Raw genomic sequence first — 26,152 nt, 5'->3', positions numbered from 1 at the left:
CTGTGCGTTCTGAAGTCTGAGTCACTTCTCATGTTCGCTCATTAACTTTCACCTAGTTCCTATATTTGCACCCCCCCCACGTTTGGTATCGTTGGAAGTGGACACCCGTTGGCTACAAAGCTGAGTCGCTGACCAATCATTTTCGCCATGATTGTTCAGTTCTGCGTGGTCATCTGACACGCAGCACGTAAAAAGATGCTCGCCTGACATATCTTCATGTAACTCAAGAACCGAGACACGGAATTGGTCAAGTGAGATACTTTACATTTTTTTTACCAAGATTTATATTTACTGGCTAATTTTAATTCTAGTCGGCCAATGGCTGGTAAATACTGGCTAACGGAAACCCTGGTCTTAGCTTTCAGGTTTCTGGCTTTGGGAGAGGGTTGCTCATGTTCACATATTGATTGTGTTGTCTTCGGCCATGGGAACAATATCAGGGTTTCCCCCAGGAAGTGGAGTGGTGGCACGGTGCGTGTCTACAGGTGACCTGGTGTTCAGCTTCAAAACGGCTCTTGCCGATAACTGTACAATGATGTGACGATGATCCTTGGTGTATTTACGGTGTAAACATTGTACCAGTTCCAGTAAGAGCGTTGGTGGTCCAACCTTAAGTGTAGATTTCAGTGGAGGGTGTGCACCTCCGATAACATGCTCTCGGGAAAAACCCTGAATATATAGGAATTCTTAAAGTCGGTGTTCCCCCAGAGAATTCCCCCTTTAAACACAGTTACTGTACAGGAAATCATAGCTTTGTTGACAGACAGACAGACAGACAGACAGAGGTATATAGATAGATAGATAGATAGATAGATGGATGGATGGATGGATGGATGGATGGATGGATGGATGGATGGATGGATGGATGGATGGATGGATGGATGGATGGATGGATGGATAGATGGATAGATGGATAGATGGATAGATAGATGTGAGTACAGTGTACCCCCCCCCCCCCAGGGGCCTTGGCATGGCTTGCATCTGTTCCCTGGCGGTTGTCATTATCTTGGGTGGAAAGGTAGAATTGAAGAACTGCAATTAGAAAAATAATTAGTTTGACATTTTCGTGGTTCAAACTTTTCCTTTTAGCCGGTCAGGAGAAAGCGATTGGGTGAGCTGTTGTAAGACTTTGACCAGGCAGGGAAAACCCTGGGAGGTAGAATTACCCTGTTTCATTATGGTGTTGCTATGTAAACAAGAATGCATACTGCTGTCGCGTGAGCGAGGGGAGTGAACGCCACACGATCCCGTCGAAAGCAAGGGCTGCCAAACAGCCAAACAATAGAACCGTTTCTTCTTCTCAGCTGTAGTGAGTTTAAATTAAAATCAATTGATAAACATCAAGCCTCATCTTTTAATTCACAAAGCAGGCATTATAGTAGCTAAGAAATGACCCCTTTCATTTTGATGAGCCAAACGCCCCCCCCCCCCCCCCCCACACATGTATTTAAAACTGAAATTACATAGTGAAATAGTACAATTGATGCCGTACTGATTGAGCTCTTCTAAATCTAACTTTAAAGGGATAGTTCAGATTTTTGGAACCATAGCCTTGTTTAAACCAATGGTTTCCAGAGTCCTTTTTCAGTGCAATCCATGTTGGTCAATGGGGCCACGCTCTTGTCTGTACAAGCTGACTGAGGCTCACTGAAATTTCCTACACAGTGCACACAAAGTAGATTTCAGTGAGCCTCAGTCAGCTTGTACAAACAGGAGCTCGACCCCGTTGACCTTTTTTTTGTATTTAATTTTTTTATTATTTTTTAAACAAACATATAAACAAACATGACAACACACGATAAGATATACAAGCATTAATTGTCAGGGCACATCCAATGAGATCACATTTTAGTTAGTTGTCTTATATAAGATATACCCCTAATACCTGTTATCTAAAAAACCTACACACATATGCTCCAGCTCGAACCCCCCCCTCCCGGACCCCACCTTGAGAAGTACCTCCACTATCCCTCGCACCTAACCAGACACTACCATTATAAGCTAGCTTTTATTCTCTCCGCCACTTCTTTTTTTTTTTTTTTTTTTTGTCTTTTTCCCCCTCCATTTTCCTCCGATTTTCTCCCATCCCAATGTTAGTCGTATGCCAATTCCCAGTCCCTTCCTGGTCGCTGCGCTTTACCCCCCACAGTCAGATCATTTGGGAGAGTGGAGGCTACCACGTGCTTCCTCCGACACACGTCCAGCCAATCACCGCTTCTTTTCACCTGGCAGCGCGGATTCTCATTGAGAGGGCGTAGCGTGTGGGAGGACCACACTATCCCCCTCACGTCCAATCCGCGCTTAGCAGGCGCCCCGACCGAACTGTAGGAGTCGCTGTTTACAACGACCCGGACCCACCCCGCCAGCTTCTCCCACCCTCTGATACAGCCAATTGTATCAGTGCAGACGGCCAGCCAAGCTGGTGACAACCCCGGAGCTGTGAGCTGGATTCGAACAGGCGAATCAAGCTCACAGCTCCGGGGCTGGTGACGAACGCAATCTCCGCTCGACCACCTAACCGCCCCTTCTCTCCACCACTTCTAACCACATTGACATTTTGGATTCATTGAGACCCAGAATTCTTGCTGTAGATATTTCTTGGTAAATTACATCGAGATATGTAAGAAACCAAACTTTACGGCACATTTTTTCCGGTTGAAACCAGCGTGATGCGATCAGCTTTTTAGCTACTGTGATACCCGATAAAACCAATCTCTTTAGCTGTGGATTCACTGCAAACTCAAAAACATCATTCAATAGTAATACCGAGGGGTGTACAGGTATATTCCAAGATACGAGTTTTGATATTTGTTGGGTCACATCTTTCCAGAATGCCTTAACTGGTGAGCAGTCCCAATACATGTGCACAAATGTCCCTTCGTCCCCATTTGTACATTGGGAGCATTTGGAGTCTTGTTTAAGCCCCATTCGGCACAGTCTTATAGGAGTCAAGTATGTCCTGTGAATATAGTTAAGATTGATTTGTTGATGATCCGGGTTCCTTGATGTAAGTCGGACATTTGCCCATGCTCCTTGCCAATCAAAGTCATTTTCCAGGTCTGGTATATCCCTCCTCCAGACAGAGTCTAGTTGGAGGGTTTCATACAAGGATGTTAGTAATTGATGATAAACTTCTGAAACAAAACCTCTCGATGTCTCTCTTTCGTAGAAGAATTTGTGGTATCTGTGGTGTTCAATTGGTCTGTCTAATGGAACACCGTGAGACTTCAGACATAGCTGTAACTGTTTGTAAAAAAGCCATGTGGACTTGGTGAGATAAAAATGTTTGCGTATTTCTTTATCACTACAAAAACCCTGTTTGTTAAAAACATCCCCGTTGACCTTTGTAATTATTTGTGGTAGAGATGCACGGCTCATTTCCGATACCGATACTAGAGAGCTCTTTTTTCTTGAATAATAATAATAATGATATATATATATTTTTTTATTAACACAGTGAGTGCCAACGATGAGATTAGTCGTGCTAACTTGCCATGCGTTGAGTGCCAATGACGAGTTTTCTCGTCTTTTAATCGTTATTTCTTTTATTAGCGATATCCATAAATTTTTCATCCATGCAGCCTGACGTTATCATTGGGAATGGGTCTGAGCTCGAAAAGGGCAAATACCGCTGCCTATCATCTCCCGGATGGTAATGCACATCATTGGATTGGATTGGCTGTGGTTGTGTTAGGGCTGCACGATTTTGGGAAATAATCTAATTGCGATTTTTCTGACAGATATTGCGATTGCGATTAAATTTGCGATTATAATATTTTCTTTTAAGCAGCCCCACAACACACAATCTAAAACCCCTTACCTCCCTCTCCCAAACCGATCTTGTATCTCAATGGGACTTCCGGGTAAAAAAAAAGAAAATGTAAAAATTTTTTTTTTATTAATTGCGATTTTATTTATTTATTTTTGATAATTGCATCATTCCAAATCGCGATTTCGATTTTAAATCGATTAATCGTGCAGCCCTAGGTTGTGCATCAGAAAAAAAGTCCGGTCCGGGGTTTTCCCATCTCGGGCAAGCAGTATCGTGTTACCAAATTGATTGAGGACCCTCAGAGCAGTGTCGATTATGTGTTTCAGACTAACGTTGGATCAATAAATGCGATCAATAAACGCGATCAATATTTGGAATGGCGATCAGGAATTGGATTAATCTTTTTGCAGAACATCTGATGTGAGGTAAGGACTCTATTTTACCAGTATTGGGTTAATCAGATGTTTTTTTCTCAGCCATCGCCATGTGTGTGTGTGTGTGTGTGTATGACGTTAGCGCTGACCAGGTCATGGATAATAGATTTTTCAGCCCGCTTCTCTAGCGTGCATAAGTACACATATACTATCGATAATCTAGCGTTTATTTGAAAACGATTCATAAATCAGCCGAAAAATTACAATGTGTTTTGTGTATTCCACTAAAGAGCTATTATCGTGGAATTTCTCTGGAATTACTAGAACTCTCCAAAACTATACTCTTATTCAAAACGGTATAAAACGGAAATGTACCAATGAAAAAACATCTGTTTCATTAGTGATGCACGATATATTGGCCGCCGATATAATATCGGCCGATATGGCAGTTTTTAATTTTTTATTTTTTTTACACATCGGTATCGGTCCGATATCAAGATAGGGCCGATATATATATAAAAATAAAAATAAATTATAATTTTTTTTCTTTTTACATGTTTTGACCTTAAATAATTTCAAAATATCAGTAATTTCTGAAAATAAGTTACAAAGGTAAAAAAAAATGCGTTTTGGAAAATAGCTCTTTATTTGATTATCATAAAAAAGTGTTTTCTATACAGAGATATCGACATCGGTAAATATCGGTATCGGCCAGAACAGCAATATTAATATCTGTATCGGCCACAATTTTCACATCGGTGCATCACTAATTTGAAATTATGTAGTTTGTTTTTTCTGCCGGGCTGCAGCGTGCGGGCGGGGTCTAAATACTCCGGCAAGACAAGCGGTCACCACGGATGCCTCGACGAGTTCATCCGCCTGCCCGTTCATGTGCAATGCTGGATAACGTGGGACAGACTACAGCGACCATTATTTGGAATGGCGATCAGATAATTGGATTATTCTTTTTGCATTATCACAGACAAGGTAAGGACAGTATATATCCAATCTTGCGTTGATCCGATTTTTTCCCCCCGCGATCGAAGCTGTCTGTGTGGAATGTGTGTGTGCTGTGTCCCGTTGGTCACATCACAGCACGGAGGGGCGCCCCGCTCCAAGCCCCCTTTCATGCGTGCATGAGGAAACATAATAACGATAATCTAGCGTTGATTTCAGGATGATTCGATAATCAGGCGAAAAATGGCAGCGTGATAAGTAGGGATGGGTACCGTTCACATTTGAACCAATACGGTACCGGTACCGGTACCTGTGAATTGATACCGGTACCCAAACATTTAATTTTTTCTGTACTTTAGTCTCTAAAAAAACACGGCATTCTCTCCATTGAACAAAGCGCTGGCTTAAACGGCCTAGCGCCCATAGCGACCTCTGGCGTCCATTGTGTTAACAATCAATTTGCTCGCACCCCCCATCCCCAACCCCCGGTGACATAACTCCCACTTCTACATTACAACAATAACTGTGAACCGGACTTGCATTTGCTGCACTATACACTATATCATCCATTGCAAGTCAACGCCCCCCTCCATCCATTAACTCAACTGGACTATTTATTGCACTAGCACTACTGCACTTGGGACATTAATAATAATAATAATAACTTTATTTGTATAGCACTTTTCATACAGAGGTTGCAGTTCAAAGTGCTTCACAACAGTAAAAAATACAGGCATAAGCGAGCATAAAAAGATAGACAGGTAGAATCACAGTGTTTCACATTAGGATCTAGCATCCCAATAGGCTCTCCGCTTACAGTTTTCAGTAACACAAATAGTAAAAATAGTTGAAAATGATTCAGTTTAAAAATAGTAAAATAAAAATAAAATAAAATAAAAATTATAAAATAGAACGGACATAAAAAATACAGGCATGAGCGAGCATAGCAAGATATGGCAAGTGACAACAATGCATAAAGTTTACAGACAATCCATGCTGATTGATCTGCCATAAGCAAGTGAAAGTTTACAGACAATCCATGCTGATTGATCTGCCATAAGCAAGTGAAGATTACAGTCTGTTCTAACAAACCAAACTGCCATGTATTAAAGTTTACAGACAATCCATGCTGATTGATCTGCCATAAGCATAAGATTACAGTCTGTTCTAACAAACCAAACTGCCATGTATTAAAGTTTACAGACAATCCATGCTGATTGATCTGCCATAAGCATAGTGTTTCACATTAGGATCTAGCATCCTAATAGGCTCTCTATTCAGTAATTAAAAAGTGCAATAACCGACGGACATAAAAAATACAGGCATGAGCGAGCATAGCAAATAATAAGAATAGTTTAAAATGATTCAGTTTAAAAATAGTCATCAGTAAGAAGTAAAAAGTGCAATAACCGATACATGAATTTGATAGGCAGTGTAAAAGAGTAGGCAGGGTAAGAATAAATACAAGTTGTGTCAGGATATCCCTGATGTTTCCTCTTGCCACTAGGTGGTAGCAGATATCTATCAGTGAAATGCCTGAGCAAAGAGATAGGTTTTAAGCTGTCTTTTAAAGATGTCTAGCGAGTTGGCTTCCCTGATGTTTTGGGGTAGTTTGTTCCATAGTTTTGGGGCATAGTTGATAAAGGCTGCATTACCGATCCTCTTTTGACTGCTTCTGGGAGCCTCTAGTAGTCCAGCAGCTAATGATCGCAGTGTTCTTGCTGGTGTGTAATTTATTAGAGTGTTGGCGATGTAGCTAGGTCCCTGTCCATTTAGAGCTTTGTATGTAAGGAGAAGGACCTTAAAGTCGATTCTAAATGTTACAGGAAGCCAGTGTACATTGATATTATTGATATTATTATTATTATTATTATTATTATTATTATTATTATTATTATTATTATTATTATTATTATTATTATTATTATTATGTATATGCTATATTCAGTATGTTTGTATGCCAGTGGTGATGCTCTAAACTCAATTTCGTTGTACCAACAATGACAATAAAGATTCTATTCTATTCTATAGGGATTTATCATTGAAAATGGATTATCGGCTATTGTAATAATTCTGCCGCATGGACATTTAAAAGCTTTCCATTTTTGCACAAAATGAGTTCCCCTCTATCACTAACATTATTGTTTAAGCATTTTTGGTTGAAATAAAATTTGACGATTTTTTTAATGATTAATTTCGAATATTTTCATGTTGAGCTATAGATTGTGGATGAATACGCACAGAAAGGTACACCATGCAAATGTTAATGCTTTATTTGTTTTAAACAAGACGATTCAGAAATGGGCAATGGGGAAATACATTGCGTTGGACAGAGGGTGGAACACGAAAAACGGCAACCACTACACCTCCCTATTGTGCTGAGTAAGGCTGGATTAGTATAAAAGGTCTTATCTAAAAAAGCTAAAACCTCTCTATACTATATTATTCTCAGCATTTGCACTTTTATTCTTTTTTGTTCACAATAAACTATGATTTGAGGACCTTTATTTTGAAAATATCCAATGACTGCGGTTTGACGCTCCCCAGCTGAGCCACGGGCCATTCTGAGAAGTTTGCCTTTTTCTTGAGATTACCTACTAATTAGTCTCAATCGTCCCCATCGTCGTAATCTTGAGACTAACGTCTGTGGCACAGAAGGGATCTCATATTTATTTTCTTTGGAAAAAGCCACTAAAAGCGAGAGCACGCACTGGGAAGAGACCGAGACGGAGAGAGACAGAGAGCTGGCTTTCTCTGCATTTCAACAAGAACACACACACACACACACACACACACACACACACACACACACCTACACACACACACACACACACACACACACACACACACACACACACACACACTGCACACACACACACACACTAAAACCCTTGTTGTCCCTCCCGAACAAGAAGAAGTGAATGTGATATATACGGCGTGATAAAGAAACAGGGGTATATAGTAACTAATGTTACTAGTTATAATTTTTTGTTAGCTAGCTTAATTTTAGTAGCACTATCTTGAAATTTTTTAGCAAAATGCAACTCAATGGTCACAATCCGGAGCTGTGCTATGGAATCTGGATTGGGTACGTGGATCGGTGAGTTCAGGCCAATATGGATATGTGCATTGATATGTGATGGTCCCATCTCTAGTCTGTGGCTCAACTGTCCGGAGCGAGAGTGACGAACAGCACGGACTGTGCAGAGGAAGGACTACTCTACCCATCAACAGCATTGTTGGAAAGCAAGGGTTCCAAAAATCGAAAACTATCCCTATAGAAGCAGTTGCTCCAGGAAAGTAATTCAGTCGGGACAACTTTTTCATCCGTCGGTTGGTCACAGTGTCTGCTAGATTCATAAATTCACAAGACACTTTCATTATCCTATCAGCTAGATATAATTTTGAAATGAACCCCCAAAAAAGTCTGGTTTTATCCCTGCCAAAGTGTCTTGTAGAGTAGACAGTCTTACCAGCCACAGACCACATTTCCAGAGATGTGGATATACTAGAACCCCACACCCCACCATTGCCACCACTGTTTGGCAGAGGTGGAGGGTAACTAATTACATTTACTGTAGTTAACTGTAAGTGAGTAGTTTTTTCTTTATTGGCAAAAATACTTTAGAGTATTAAACATTTCTATTTAAATATTTAATTCTACTTTTACTTTAAGTGTTATTTCTGGTCATGAAGATTATGAGTGGTATGGGAGTACAATGAGATGTATAATTTACAGTAAACAAATAATATATAGTAAAGCTGGACATACTATAACTTAGGGCTGGGCGATATGGCCAAAAACGTTATCACGATAAAATAATAAAATAATTTTCATATCACTCGATATCGATAATTATCGATATACATGAAATAATTATTTCTGTCAAGTTGAATTAACTTCTTATGCCCGGCGGGCTATTAGACTAACTTTATCGCCCAGCCCTACTACAACTGACACAAGCTTTGTTGGTATGACTGCAGAAAGACCAAAATCCTCAAACGTTGGACTTGTCGTAGCTGATCAAAGTACTTGGAAAGACAACGCAAAAAGGAGTACTGAGTAACTGAGTACTACTCATTTACTTTTACTTGAGGGATTTTAAAGTACTCTTTCTCTCACTGAACAGTACTTGATGTAGATTCGATTAGTGCAAATGTAACAGTAAAGTAGTAATAGTAATATACAATGTACAGGTGATTAAACTGGGTATAAAATATACAAATTAGTACTACTGAGTGTATTGCTAATCAGATGTATGTACAGAGTTGTAATATTAATATGTACAGTGATATAAAGACAATAGTAGTAGTCATAGTGGCCAGCAGTGTAACTAGTAAGTGTGGATAAGGGATATGTACAGATATATATATATAGTATCTACAGATCTGTAAACGGATTATATGCAGGTATGTACAGACAGATGTGGATAGGTATATATACACAGTAAGAAATATATATATATATGGTATATACAGCATTATTGTACATGCTATCATACAGAGTTATATGGGTTATATGCAGGTGTATACATATAGGTATATAGAAGGATTTATATGCAGGTTATTCAGACGGATATGGATATGCAGTATATCATCGTGGCACAGAGTTCAGAGAGATGACAGCCGAGGGAAAGAAGCTGTTCCTGAGTCTGCTTGACTTGAAGCAGAGGTTCCTGTAACGTATCCCGGAGGGGAGGAGGGCAGACGGTCCATGATTGGGATGAGAGGTGTCCTTGACAATGCTGCGTGCCTTCCTCAGACCGTTTGTGATGGATAGACTCAATAGCAGGGAGTGATGTACTGGCAGTGATGCGTTGGGCGGTTTTCACTGCACTCATCATGTATTGAACAGTACTTGTACTTGAGTCCTGTATTTCTTACTGAACAGTACTTGTACCTGAGTCATATATTTACTACTGAACAGTACTTGTACTCTAGTCATGTATTTCCTACTGAATAGTACGTGTACTCTAGTCATGTATTTCCTACTGAACAGTACTTGTACTTGTCCTTGGCCTTCCCCCCTACTTAACTACCACTAGACCCCTGACCCTTCTATCCTCTTTGTTTTACTGTGTCCTACCAGTTTTTATTACTTTCATTGCTTTATTATGTTTTTAATCTTATATCTTGCACCATATTGTTTGTTTTGTTGCTTTCATTGCTTTGCTATGTTTTTTTTTTTTTTTTTTTTTTTTTTTTTTTTTTTTATTAATCTTATACCTTGCCTCACACTAATTTGTTTTTATCAACCTGCTTGTGAAGCACTTTGGTGTCAGCTGCCGCTGCCTGGAAATGTGCTATACAAATAAAACTGACTTGACTTGACTTGTACTCTAGTCATGTATTTCCTACTGAACAGTACTTGTACTCGAGTCATGTATTTCGTACTGAACAGCACTAATGTATTCCAGTTCTCTTTCCACCTCTGCTACTTGGCTGCATCTGCTCAGTGAAGGTTATCGGGTTCCTAATTGAAGGATAGCCATGATAATTTTGGCTGTTTGCGCCGGGCCGGGCTTCTAATTAACACCACGATGGCAGCCTACCGACTGCGGCGCGGCCTCGTTCTGCTCGCTGGCTCCCGATGACCGGGGACCACAGCTGTGTCATGTGGCTAGGCGCGTGTGTGCGTGGACGGTACTACACGTGTGTGTGTGTATACACAAGAGACACACACACACACGCACACGTGTGCATGCCCTTGAGTTCACGGTTACGAGCGCTGACGTGCGTGCGGACCGACGGAGACACGGGAATGTCCACGCTGCAGCATGCGCTCGCTGTCGTACGACAAAACGCACAAACACGAGAGCTGATGGACACACGTGCTTGAACACACGCCGTGCGCTCGCTCATGGACACACACACACACACGCACACACACACACACACACACACACACACACACACACACACATACACACACAGCATGCACACACACATACACAACATGTATGCTAACAGACACACATGCTTGAACACACAGCATGCACACATACATGGACACACACACAGACACACACACACACACACAACATGTATCCTAACAACACAACACACATGCTTGAACACAGCATGCACACACACATGGACACACACACACAACATGTATGCTAACAAACACACATGCTTGAACACCCAGCATACACAACACACATAAATAAGCATGTATGCAAAAATACACATGCTTGAACGTACAGCATGCATGCATCCATGCGCACACACACACACACACACACACACACACACACACACACACACACACACACAGGCAACTGTTTATGAAATGAGGTCCAAAGTGACACACGTTTGTGATAGATTTGTGCTAGCAGCGTGCCAGTGTGTTTATATGGATGTGAGTTGTTGGACAGATTACTGTCCCTCTGGGCTTGTCTGCTTTTAAAGACACACACACACACACACACACACACACACACACACACACACACACACACACACACACACACACACACACACACACACACACACACACGCACACACACACACACACTCATGTACAAGCCCTCACACACAGACATAGACAAATACACACAGACATAGACAAATACACACACACACACACACACACACAGTCAAAGTCACCCCCCCCCCCCACACACACACAGTGGGGAATCACAGTGAAATGACTTGATGATGACAGCCAACACCTCCCTCCCTCCTTCCATCCACCCATCCATCCATCCACTAGCCCACTTCTCTCTTTTTTATGATCATCTCTCTTTCTATCTATCCCTCTTTCTCCTCCCCTTTCCCCTTCTCTCTTTCCCTCACTCTCTCTCCCCTTCTATCTCTCCTTTTCCCCCTTCTTATCTCTCTTTGACTCTCCTTTTCTCTCGCTCTCTCTCCCTAATATCTCTCTCTTTCTCACCCTCTCCCGACCCTTTCTCACCCTCTCCCGACCCTTTCTCACCCTCGTTTTGTGTGTTCTCGCCCAGAGTAACTGAGCCGAACGGCAGACCCTCTGATGAACAGATGCAGAGGCTACTTCCTCATTACTATTCTCTAGGGGGGTAAAAACAGATGCAGCAATATACTGTATATCAGGTTATTATATCTCCATACGCTGATGATATTATATCTCCATACACTGATGATGCCAAGTATCAATATATATTTTTTTAAATACAGACGAGACGATGCGAGAGAACACGTTAGGAGTAAACTTGAGACATGTTGCAGCTATGATGCTGTCACACACGTGTACACACACACAGAGACACACACACACACACACAGAGACACACACACACAGAGACACACACACACACATGCTTGAACACACACACAGACACAGACACACACACACACACAACAGCACTACTAGTCCTATGATGTACCATAGCGCTGTATTAGAAGCAAGCATCCGTAGTAAGTAATAAGGTCAGTTTAATATTCTTTAGTTTTAATAGGGCTAATAATACTATCAGCTACACATGTGGGTAAAGTACAAGCTGCAGGTTAGATTTTCTAATGTGAGAGCCTACTGTGCATCATTTGACTTCATGTAATCATAAGCACCATTCTACTCTAATGGCGCTTTCCCACTGCATGGTACCTACTTGCCTCGACTCGACTCTACTCTACTCTGCCTTTTCGGTTTTCCATTGCCGAAATTTGCGGATGGTGTCTGGTATGGTACCGGCCCGGGTACTTTCTTCAGTACCTGCTCTGTCGAGGTTCCAAGCAGGTAGAACAGGGACTAAAAAGTGACCTGAAACACTGATTGGTCAGAAGAGAGAATCATCACTACACCATCATTGCGCTACACGGGGGGTCTTCTGCACAGAAACTCAAACCCGCCATCTTTAAATAGCCTCGCGACTACTAAACATTAGCATTATTTGTCTGCAGCGAGAACAAAGTCCAATAAACAAAAAAATTAAAAATATATACATTTACAGTGTATTCTGCCTCATTTATTGATGCAACAAAAACCAACAGCAACACAATTTACCACCAAGAAGAAAGAGTTTAGTCTCACAAAATGATAGCAAATTTTGTTAGCTTATGTGCTAATGTGACTAGGATTTCCCATTATAACTGTTAGCATTGCGGCTAGCATACATTAGCTAATAAGGCACTGGTTTCATAACTGCATAGCTAGCTTCGAAATACTCTCTTGTCTGTGTGTGTCGCGTTGGTGTCACAGCGCCCTCGATTTGACGACCAGCTACGCTGACGGGGGGTACTACCTGCAGTGGAAAACAAACGAAGTACCAGGTACCAAAAGCGAGTCGAGTAGGTACCATGCAGTGGGAAAGCGCCATTATATGCCGTTTAGGGCTGCAACAACTAATCGATTATAAGAATAGTTGGCAACTATTTATATAATCAGTGTTATGCTGCACCTCCGTTGTTGAAGCCATTTGCAGAAAAGCCTGTTGACACTTAGTTTGTGTTTTATGTTTATCTGTATTATTATTGAAACTGTTCAGCTCCTTTCAGACTGAAGGGCGGATGGGGGTTCCAGCTTTCTAGGTCAAATTTGCTCTCTGACGACAGATGCTCAACGACCTTCAATTTAGTGTTTGTTAAGAGAGACAATAAATCTTTCTCTTTCTCACAGACTCACACATGGTCTCTTTCCTCTCTCTCTCTCACACACACACACACACACACGCACGCACACGCACACACACACACCAAACCAATATCATGCTTATGCATGAAATATACATGCTGGTCCACTTCAGCATAGCGTGTCAGTGTCAGGATAAACAGTTATGATACGTGAAAAGGATACGGTTAAGGTGCAGCACCAGCAGGGAGCATTAACCCCAAATCAAACCAGGGCTTGAAGTTGAACCAACAGTCTCTACAGTTGGAGGCGAATGGAATGGACAGAATTTAATAGCTTTTATCCATTAACCACTACACTACCATCCATGTTACCCTGTTACAGTTATGTCCAGGGTTAAGGTTAGTTTGAAGGTTCGATTAATGGTTTGTGTATGTTTAAGGTTGAGGTTAGTTTTAAGGTTAGATTAGCGGCGATGTTTAACTTCAGAGTATACATTTTTATTGTAATAAGGGTTAGATTAACGGTTATGTTTAGGGTTCAGGTTAGTTTAAATTGTTTGTTTTTGTTTTATGTAACCGTGTACTGTAGTTATGGTTAGGGTGAGGGTTTGGGGGAGGCTGTCATAAAAGTGTGTCTCCGACGGTAGTGTTGAGGTGTACACACTAGGGCTGTCCCCAAAGCCTGTTTTTGGGATTCGAACTTCGTCAGGGTTTTTCCGAACAGACGTTCGAACCTTTGTTTAAATATATATATATATATATTTATTTTTTAAAGGGGAACTATCTTATAAATGGCCTTTTCCAGTGTTTAGCATTGTTTTCTAGCTATGTGGGTTTATATTAATGGGGTCTATGTCTCTAATTCTCATTTTGGCGCATTCTTCCAATTCACATCTCACAATATTCTCCCGGAGTCATCTGAAACTTAGCGTATCTTGGACGTCCAACAATTCTCATCTGCATAATAACGGCCCCTTTATGGTTGTACCGCAACCATTCGCTCAACAACAGAGCGAGTGGAAATACAGACACTTCCTCAAACGGGTTGACGTGCGAGAGCTTCTCTCTCTCGGGGAAACACACGCATTTACACACAACCTGCCGACCGCACGCGGGGCAGGAGCTTCTCTCTCTCGGGGAAACACACACGCATTTACACACAACCTCCCGACCGCGCGTGGGGCAGGAGCTTCTCCACTCGCATATCACTGTCTCCACTCACATAGCACGCTCCCACGCGCGTGCCCGTATTCCGATCCGTGCAATAATATTCACAGGGGTATATATTGTCATTTGAAACAAGTTACCAATGCATTGTCCCGTGGGATTATGCCCCCCGCGGCGAAATTAATTAGCATCCCCCTCAATCTCTCTATATCTCTCTCTGTCTGCCAGTGCAGACTGTGGGTGACTATCACTCAAATCGATTATGGGCGGAGCCCAGCCAAAAACAGCTTGAAATCTTGAAGTGAAAAAATGCTGCTTTAGAGTACTTGATTAGCCTCTTCAAGCATGCGACGTCCCGCATAGTGGATGTTTTTAGGACGATTTGCCCACCGGAACTTTGGCGACCTCTAGTGGCTCGGATGTGTATATTTTGTAATACAATATATATATCGAATTGAAGGCTTATTTGTTGCCTGTCGATAGCGACAAAATCCGACAAAATCCGTTCAGTGGTTCTCGAGTTCCATGTCGGTATTTGAGGCTTGTGCAAAGTACACGGTATTGCGCAAAATACCACTCCCGACTCTTGGGTCTCTAGTTCCTTCAATCTAGATCCGATCTCAAAAAATAATTGCTGAGGGTTGTAGCCAATGAGTGTGGATTGCCAATGATACTCCACGTGGGGATGTATGAATCTAAAAAACAAAACAAAACGAACAACCGAAAACAGGAAGAGAAAAACAGCCGAATGAATTGAAGTCTATGAGAAAACTCAGTTTTTCTTTTGTACACAGTTGACCAAAATCACTCCTAATCACTCATTTCTGAATGGATCTTTATGAAATTTGGACATGTACTACATAAGGCTATAGGTCCGTATGGATTTGTAAGCTATACCACCTTCTGAGGAAATACTACCTCTGGACTACTAACTACTACAGAACAACTTGGGTAACAAGTTTTTCTACAACTCAAGTTCAGACCTATGTTACTCTATTACATTAGCACTAAAATAGAATTTTCTTTTTGGAATCAGAAACTTCAGAATGTCATATTTCAAAAGAGACCAGGCTCATGCATGTGCTATAAGTATAAAGTGTTGTTTTGGTTTGCAAAAAAAAGTATGCAGTCCTCAAAAATGAAAACTAAAAAGGCCACTTTTGGGGGCACAGGTTAAAATTGCCCAAATAGTGAAAGGAATAGTAAGATACTGTAGTTCCCCTTTAAATAAATATCCTCAAACTAAATCCTCAATTTGAATAAAGTGATTAATCTGATTAAATAATTTTCTTTTTTAAATCAACTTTCTTTAACTTTTTTTTTAATACTATAATATTAGTGTAGCCTAATATTTTTTTATCTACTTTTTCTCCTAATTTTGTTTGTATTTTTCTCCCATCCCAATTTTAGTCGTTATACCAATTCCCCCCTCCCCTTCCTGGTCATTGCGCGCATTTGCCCCCCACTTGCCGGTCTAGGGAGGGTTGATAGATACTATCACATGTCCCCTCCGATACATGCGGAGTCAGCCAGCTGCTTCTTTTCACCTGACAGCGAGGACTCTCACTGGGGGAGCGTAACGTGTGGGAGGCTCACACTACTTCCCCGAGTTCCCTCCCTCGCTGAGCAGGCGCCCTGACCGACCTGTAGGAGTCGCTGTTTACAACGACCAGGATACACCCCCCCGCCGGCTTTCCACCGCTAACACTGCCAATTGGTTAGTATAGACGACCGACCAAGCCGGAGGTACCGCTGACAGCTGGATTCGATACCAGTGTCTATGCGGTGGTAGGCAGGCGCTTAGTCCGATGCACTACCCAGCCACCTAGTGTAGCCTAATCTTTATCTGCAACTGTGAAGAAAAACCCCATTGGTTTAAACAGAATGAATAGACACATACAAATTATATATTACAAAAATATAAAAAAAAATATTAAAAATTAAAAATTCAAATGTTGATTTAGAATTCGAATGCCAACGTAACGAACGAAGGTTAGAACGTTTGGGCTCAGCCCTAGTACACACTTGGTACAACACTATGGATAGCACCGAGGGTCAAACACAGTGCATGAAGAACACACACCTAAGTGTATCAGAGCATGAAGAATACACGCAGAGGTTGTGGGACCAGCGTGACAATGCGACGCAGGGTGCATGAGAATGGGTTGCGCACACACACACACACACACACACACACACACACACACACACACACACACACACACACACACACACACACACACACACACACTCTCTCTCTTTCTCTTCACTCACACAAACAAATAACTACTGTGAAAAGTTGAGCGTAGGATTCATCTAAATGGTTTTATGAATGAAACCACTCTTGACTATCAATTCACACAAGAGCACACTCACACATGCACACACGCACACACACAGGGACATGCACATACTGTTTTTCAATATGCCAGTGTCATATAATTTAATTCCCTAGGTGATGGGAATTATATATATATATATATATATTTTTTTTCTGTTTCTGATTTTTCTCTGATTTTCTCCCCATCCCAATTAGTCGTTGTGCCAATTCCCCCCCCCCCCCTCCCTTACCTGGCGCTGTATGCATGTTCTCCTACGAGTCGGTACAAAGGCGTCCCGAGTCGATCGCACGCTTCCCCCGAGGCGCGCGGCGACAGCCAGTGACATCTTTTCACTTGGCAGCGAGGGCTCTCATTGGTGAAGCGTAGCGCGTGGGAGGGCACGCTATCTCCACCAAGTCCTGCCCCAGCTGAGCAAGCGCCGATACCTGACCTGTAGGCGTCGCTGTCCACAACGCCAGATTCCCACCCGCCAGCTTTCCCACCCTCTAATACTGCCAATTGTATTAGTGTGAACGGCCAGCCAAGCTGGTGACAACGCCGGGAGCTGTATTCGAACACGCGAATCCAGCATCTCCGGCGTTGGTGACGAACGCAATCTCCGCTACGCCACCTGACCGCCCCGATGGGAATTATATTAACTAATTATTTTACGCTGTCTGTCCCAGATACTGTAGATACAAACCGTATAATAAATAAGCCACACATACTCCTGGAAACACACACACACACAGGTGCAGATACACTTGCACACACAGTAGCTGCATGGAATAGAAGGGGCGGGCATGCACGCACACACATACACAAACATGGTATGGAATTGGAAAGTACACAATACACACACCTACACATACAATAGCTACATGGTGTGGAATGGGTACATACATACTGTACACATACACACACACATGGTCTGGGGTGGTGATTGAAGCGGTGGGTAGCTTATTGGCTGCGGTGCCTGGTTAATTACCATTTAGTTGCTGTAGTAATGAGGTTGTAAAGGACCACAGTGGACTAACTGCTTAACAAGATGCTATTTATACTGCCATTACTTATTAAAGCTCTTAATAGATCATCATCAGGCCGACTCCATTAAAGAACCTCTCCCCACACAGCCGCTGGCGCCAGAGAAGGAGGGTTGGTGGACGGTCGACTTGCTTACTTAAGATAATTACCATGGGTAGTGTTGTGGTCGGTGGTGTCTTTTCAGGTGTACAGAGTCAGGGCGGGTGATACCAGAACAAATATCATGATATTCAGTAGAGGCCCCACGATATGATGTTATCACGATACTGCGATACAAACATCTGCCATACAAATATATGTGCATCATCTTGTTTTATCTAATAAGATAACGTTTTCAGTCTGTTCACCTCACTCCAATCATTATCATTGCATAATTGAAAAAATTGATAATTCATCATTTTAATATCAATACTTGGCTATTATTGATATAATATCGGCACGCAAAATATCACCATATATCGCTGTATGGGATTTTTGCCACCATCCCTACTATTCAGAAGGACTTTTGTTTCTTATCGATATACTTACTGTATCATCATCATGTGTGCTTAGGTATGTGACGTCACGCTGGATCACCCATCCATGTTAATTATATTGTACTGCACGGTATGTGACATCATCACTCTGGATCATCCATCCATGTTAATTATATTGTACTGCACGGTATGTGACATCATCACCCATCACGCTGGATCACCCATCCATGTTAATTATATTGTACAGCATGGCATTCTCAAATATTTCATGACTCATTTTGTGGAAAATCAGACTTGGACAACAAAATTTACCACCACAATTGATGATGAAAGAAAAACACATTACGACAACACAGATTATACAGTAATCCATAAATATGGATTAAATAATGTTTAATGCTGACCATTTCTTGTGCGGGTGCCAGTATTACAAAAGTCATGATTTGTCGAAGTAACTTAAATGAGCTGTAAGTGCTATTTTTTGGTTAAAATAAACGAGTGTTAATTAACTCTACATTCCGACAGCCATCACTGATTTAGAGTGTTTGGTCAGTAACATGGGACTCCCAGTCCCTCTGCACTCTGTGAAGTGGGGTGTGGGTAGCAGGAAAAACATGATGGTTTGCTCGTAAATTTTGTCCTTTTCCACCTAAACAGTTTGGCAGTTTGATCTGAATTTAGTAAGCCAAGCACGCCAACTGTTATGCCGTATTGTGCTCATAAACGTTCTCTTGTTCCACCTAAACGGTTCACAAAAATATGTTTCTGACAAGATTTTAGGTGAGGAAATAGGATACGCAATTGCTGGATCGTAATTCATATATACTGTATATATTTTTAATTTTTTCAAATATATCCTTTAGGGCATTTTGTGCTTTATTGATAGGACAGTCAGAGAGAGAAATCGGGTGAAGAGATGGGGGAGGACATGCAACACATGTCCTGGGCCGGATTCGCATTCGAGCATGTGCCACCGGGGCGCCCCATCAACGAGCGCCCCAACAACTAGTTGGACAGTTTGATCTGAATTTAGTTTGCCAAGCACACCAACTGCGATGTTGTATAGCCTAGGGTGGCTTGTGCTCGTAAACCTTCTCATTTTCCACCTAAACAGTTCACTAAAGTATGTTTCTGAAAAGAGAAATAGGATATGCAATTGCTGGATCGTAATTCATATTTGATCTGCAACGCCTAGGTTGACAGTGAGTGTAGGGGTCTACAGTCGGCATGCTATAACATAGCCTTTATCTACATAGATCTACGTGTTAACAGATCACTGACGACTGACAGGAGATCAGACAAGCTCATGACATTACGAGGAGAATGCAGCGGGACAGGGTCGTTTCACTGTGAAAAGAAATAGGCGGGTTTAGTGTCGAGGTCAGTTGAGGTGAGTAGAGATACCTGCCGACAGCCTGCTTATCAATGAAGTTCTGCCTGCAATGATACAAAAATCACTATTTTCCATCAGAATGTAATTAAGAATAAAATTAGGTGAGCCCATTGTTCAGCATTCGGGTCAATCTGGGACATACCCCCGTGACATGGTTTTGCATAGGAAAAAGCTTAGAGATCACTTCAGTGGCACTTAGACTGACATCGGACCAGTGTGTAGGTGGCTTGCTTTGCCGAGCGTCCGCGTCATCGTCATGGAAACCAGTCTGTTTTGTTCTAATTGTCTAGAACCTGAACATTTTATCGACCTCCCTGTGTGTGTGTTTGTTTCTCGCAGGTCAGGTGGCGTCGTGTTCCAAGTCGTCTAAGAACCCAGGCAGCACCAGCAGCCCGTGGGTTCGACACCAGCACAAGAAACCATCGGAGGTGAGTGGCTGAAGCAACTGGGAGGAGCTAATGGTTTTAAACCAAGGATCAGTACACAAAGAAATGGGTTTACTTATAACTGTCATCTTCTGTCTGTCGTTCCTTTAGTGCCACTTAATACTGTGACAGTTTAAACAAGACCAGGAATCTTGGTCCAGCTGGACCTTTGACGAATAAGAGTAGAGGTTCTTAGTTCTTTTTTTAGATGGTGATTCTTTTCACTGTGTCAGTTTGGAAGATGTATTTGTGGCGGGTCTGTCTGATGTTGTGGTGGGCTGCACGGCCTATATGGGAAACACTGGGACGTTGAGATTCATTACTGGTTGTAAGCCCCCTTACACATCATTGTACCCTCTACTCACTTGTAGGTTGGACATCTCTACACTTGCGTAGGACTTTCCACTGGTACTGCTTCATCTATAAATCTCTCCTCGGTCTGTTCCCCTCTGATCTATCATCCCTCATGGTGCAGAAACAGAGTCGCTTTGGCCTGCGGCCACAGGATCTTTTAACTCACTCTGTACCATTTTCCCGCACAGAACTTGGAAAAACAGCCTTTTCCCATTCTGCCCCATCTATGTGGAACTTATTGCAAAAGGAACTGAGGCTCCCGAACCTAATTCCCATTGGTTGATTTTAAACTTCTTATTTATATGCAATATTGAGAGGGCATCCATGGGGGCCTGTTCTTGTTCTTGCTCTTAATTTAATTGATCTAGATTTGAGCCTCTCTTATATTTTTTGTTGAGTTACTTGTCTTGTATTTGTCTGGAACTTGTTTCATGTTTTTGTTGTGTTTGTTTGGTGGATCAGGTCGCTCTTGTAAATGAGACTGTGTCTCAATGTGATTTTTACCTGTATAAATAAAGGTTTGAAATAAAATTAACTGGACATGCTGTTTGCTGGGGCCTTTCAATGTGTTTGGGCCACAGTTAGCAGTATGGCTACCATACCACTGAAAACAGCGATAGGAACACTCTTCGTCGATCTATGGCTCTCGTTATTTAGGTGATTGTGTGATTTACAGTGTGGGTGTGAGATTTGTAGCCGTTAAAGCTTAAACGTATGAGAGGGAAAAAATAACCCTTGTATTCTTGCAGCAGGCTAAAGAGTTTGAGCTTTGGGCAACTCAGCCTGCTCCTGACCTTCTTCTTGGTAATACTGGATGCTATGTGAATCTTGATCTGATATATTCTGCAACTCTCAGCCTGTACTTGAAGTATACTATATACAGTAGATGTTGTTGGATAAAAAACTGTATGTCTTAAAAGCAAAACAAAAAGCGAAAGGATTCTTCAAGAGCTAAATAAACAGGCTTCATTTTTTATTTATAGCCATACTTATTTTATATAAATAAAATATATAAAGTGTTTTAAATGGCTTTCTAACCTATTCATCACAAACGAATCAATCAATGAATCAATCGCAATAGAGTTACCAGGCTTTATTGTCATGAGTTGACCACTGATCCGGTCTCAGTACTCATTTACCAATATGAACTGCGATCAAACCAGTGTTTAAGTTCATTTATTTATTACCCAGGGACAATGCACATCAATCAACACTTTCAGTTTCCACATCGATCTAAATAAGCTAATGAGCTAGTTTTCATCTGTAGTCCATGGCTGCCTAACATGCATGTCTTTATGGTGTGGGAGGAAACAAACACAGGGAGAACATGCAAACTCCACACAGAAAGGCCTCCCGCCGGGGTTCGAACCCAGTACCTTCGTGCTGTGAGGCCCCAGTGCTAACCCTTGTGCCACCGTGCCGCCCCTCAGCTGTGAATCAGTCACTAGGATGAATGAAGACACTGGTATCAAATCCAAAATGAGCTTTGTTGTGTCTTTTCTTTTACCACGGCTAAGTAAACCGACGCAGTGAAGATGGCATGGTTGACGGGTGTTTGCTAAAGCACCAGGTTTGACGCGCCATAGGATCATGCTAGTTGATGGATGGCCCCTGCGGGATCTTGACTGACCAGTCACAGTGGAGAGAACAGCGGGGAGAGACGGTGCAACGTGTGCCAGCTTGTGGAAATGCGGCGTGGTGGTGGCTGCTTGCCAGGCAGTCACACATGCCTGCCTCACCACTCAGCCAAGTCTTAGCATTGAGCATTCTTAGATTATATATTAGATTAGATTTAGACTATTGGATTATATATTGCATATATTTAGCATTTTAGCATTTAGCATTTTTAGATTATATATTAGATTAGATTTAGACTATTGGATTACTAGATTATATATTGCATATATTTAGCATTTAGCATTTTAGCATTTTGTTTCTTTAGATTATATATTAGATTAGATTTAGATTATATATTGTAACCTTATTTATTGTAGGGCAAAATAACTGAGAGGGCATACATACCCTCATCTAACACCTTGTTGCCCATATGCGCATGTCTGAGTTAAATTGTATATTGTTTACACTGCCTTTTTATTCCAATTATTTTTTTTTTACTTCTCCACTGTACTATAATTCTGTGACCTGTATGTCTTCTACTATCTGTACCTCCCCTCCCCCCTCCCCCATGCTGCTATGATACCTGAATTTCCCCAAGGGGATCAATAAAGGAATATCTTATCTTATCTTATCTTAAGTCGCTGAAGTGGCTTCAAATCCCAGCTAAGAGTAAGTTAAGTTAAGTTGTCCCCGTTGGGGAAGTTATCCCTCTGCATTTGACCCGTCGTAAGGCCTAAAAAAAATAATGGTTTGTTTCCGGTTACCGACCGACCCTGCCGATTTAGGTGAGACCCAATATATTTTATGAGTTTTTAAAAAGAATTATAAAAAAAAAAAAATTATTTATTTTTTAATACAGTTTCAGAGAAATCTTAGTCAAACCTTTAGTATTATGGATATTAAACATGCTGGCAGAGTACATGCATCCATGTTGTTGTGAACATTTTAATTAAATAAAGAAATTCCCTATCCATAGTCGCCATGGGAAAGAATAAAATAAAAAATTAAATTAAATAAATTCCATTCCCTACCTACCCATGGCCTTAACTGACAACCAACAGGAAACAAACAATATTTTTTGTTATGCCTAAGCACTCAGGAGCAGCGGCCAGCCACAGACAGACAGACAGACCGGGGACCGAATTGGCAATGGCAGGAGTTCCCTAGCATGCTTATCTTTATTTTGATGTGGGAGGAAACCTGAGCACCCGGACGAAACCCCCGCACAAACATGGGGAGAACATGCAAACTCCACGCAGAAACCTTTTATTCCTCTTTTTTAAAACTTTTTATACTTTTTAATTTCTTATGCTCTTCATAAAGCACTTTTAATTGCCTCTGTATGAAATATTCTATACGAATGAACAAGCCCTTTTAAAGTGGGGGTGTGGATGAAATATGTGTGCCCCTCCTAGTGAGAAAAGCATCAGTCGTGCCTTTTGTTCCTCCTCCTCCTCCTCCTCCTCCTCCTCCTCCTCCTCCTCCTCCCACCACCAAGCTCCATCTACTGTACTTAAACTACAGGCTCTAATTACTAGCCTTGTGTTGTTGCCTGGGTCTCTGACCCAGAGACCTGCTGCTGCTGCTCAGCTGGCCTGGTGTCGGGATCCCTTTCTAGAGGCCATAGACTGGCAATGTCTCTCTCTCTCTCTCTCTCTCACTCACTCACTCACTCACTCACTCACTCACTCACTCACTCACTCACTCACTCACTCACTCACTCACTCACTCACTCACTCACTCACTCACTCACTCACTCACTCACTCACTCACTCACTCACTCACTCACTCACTCACTCACTCACTCACTCACAATTTTGAGAGGGAGAGATACAGATTTGAACCCACAATTTTCAACTGAGTCACCAGCCCCGTTCTCTTCATTCTGATGATGTCACAGGGCTCCACATTGGTGCTTCTCCACTCTTTAGGGACGAGTAAAACCTTTTGCCTCAGACGCTGTCTGTTTTAGATGAGAAATGATAATATTTTTCTGTGAAATGACTTGCAAATTGATGTGCTGAGATGAATCTGTGTGACCCGGTAGATTGTGTCTGAGATTCTTATCTGCTCTCAAAGCGTGGTTTGGTGTCTGTCTGCCTGCGCATGTGAACTAGTTGACCTCATTCGGTGTCTGCACATTATGGATCCATGATGCTATACCTTCATACCCACACCTTCACGGTCTCACATGAAGTCTGTAACAAAACAACACATTCTTTCACCTCAAAAACATCTCCAGACCCCACCCTTCACTCACTGACTGTGGCGGAGACCCTCATACATGCCATCATCACCTCTTGACTACTGTAATGAAATCCTGTCTGGTGTACCCAGCCAGCAACAGCCTGGACAGGCTCCAGTATGTGCAGAACTCAGCCAGGGTTCTCACCCACACCAAGCCCTGGCAGCACATCACCCTCATCCACCTCCACTGGCTCCTGGTCAAGTCCTGTATATCATAAGATCCTCATCCTTACCTACTGTACAAATCCCTCCATGCCCTTTGCCCCCCAGTACCTATCTGCCCTCCTCCACCCCTACACCCCCTCCCAGAGGCTGCGATCCTCAGACACGGATCTGCTCTCCATCCTCCACATCCGCCTATGATTAGCCTTTGGGGACAGAGCCTTTAGCGTGGCGACCCCCACCCACTTAACTCTCCAGCTGAGATCCACATTTTTGGACTCCTTAAAGGCAGCCCTGAAAACCCACCTGTTCACAAAGGCCTATGTCCTCTAGTCGTCTCCTTGTGCATCATTGTTATTGTAATTTTTTCTGCTCATGTTTTATTTGTCATTTTATTGCTTTGTAAAGCATGCTTGGGTTTCATGAAAGGCCCTATATAAATCCAAGGTATTATTATTATTATTATTATTATTATTATTATTATTATTATTATTATTATTATTATTATTATTATTATTATTATTATTATTATTATTATTATTATTATTATATTCAGCATAGCTCCCAGTGCTAGTGGACAAGGACACACAGACATGAACAGTGGAAAGTAAGACATTGAGGGACATGTGGTGGATGGATGGTTACCTCCTTTCACTCGTAATGACAGTCAGCTCTTTTCTACAGCGAGCCGTCTCCGTTTGAGCCTCCGCTACCCTTCCATTCCAGTTTTTATTGTATTCTTAGAAGTGATTCAGAAGGCTTTACTTATAGTATAAAGAAAGGGAGGATACAGTTGCTTTATTTTTCTTTCTCTGTATAATTGTTTTATCAAGATTCATGGATGTTTTAGAGATATTGTTTTTAATTGACAAACGGGAGTGTATTATTACATGCACGCAGGCAACATATTCAAATAATCTTGTGGAATGTGTGTGTGCGTGAGTGTGTCTGTGGTGGGTGGGGTGGGGGGGGCTCGCAGCTCTAAACTTGTCTCCGTTATTTGCATGGCATCTTTGTAAAAACAACATGTGATAAGCTACAGTATGTTGGACAGCACTGCCTGGGACAGGAACAACATGTGACATGCTACAGTATGTTCGACGGCACAGATATATAAAGGAACACGCCAACATTATGGGAAATGCACTTACCAACCAGTTGGCCAAACACACCTTCCCCAGAGTTTTAAGCTAGGCTAGTGGTCCGTGTCCGCTTCCATTCATTTCTGCAAAGCTAGGCTAGCTTGCAGCTGAATAACTTTCTACTGAATGCACAGATAGGAAATTGGGTATCCAT

General features: G+C 41.9%; 1 protein-coding gene across 1 annotated transcript in view; it reads left to right on the top strand.

Annotated features, from left to right (window-relative positions):
- The window catches only part of jade2 (jade family PHD finger 2), a gene marked incomplete at both ends in the record, with an annotated part of 461,718 nt that overhangs the window by 11,119 nt on the left and 424,447 nt on the right, over positions 1 to 26,152 (top strand). The window contains 1 exon segment of the mRNA XM_084320505.1: positions 20,391 to 20,479. Coding sequence (XP_084176631.1) covers positions 20,391 to 20,479 — 89 coding nt within the window.

The sequence above is a fragment of the Notolepis coatsorum genome (assembly GCF_963971535.1).
Source record: "Notolepis coatsorum genome assembly, chromosome: 8".
In the NCBI taxonomy this organism is placed as follows: domain Eukaryota; kingdom Metazoa; phylum Chordata; class Actinopteri; order Aulopiformes; family Paralepididae; genus Notolepis; species Notolepis coatsorum.
Note: the sequence above shows the minus strand (reverse complement) of the source record. Positions and strands in the feature narration are given on the sequence as shown.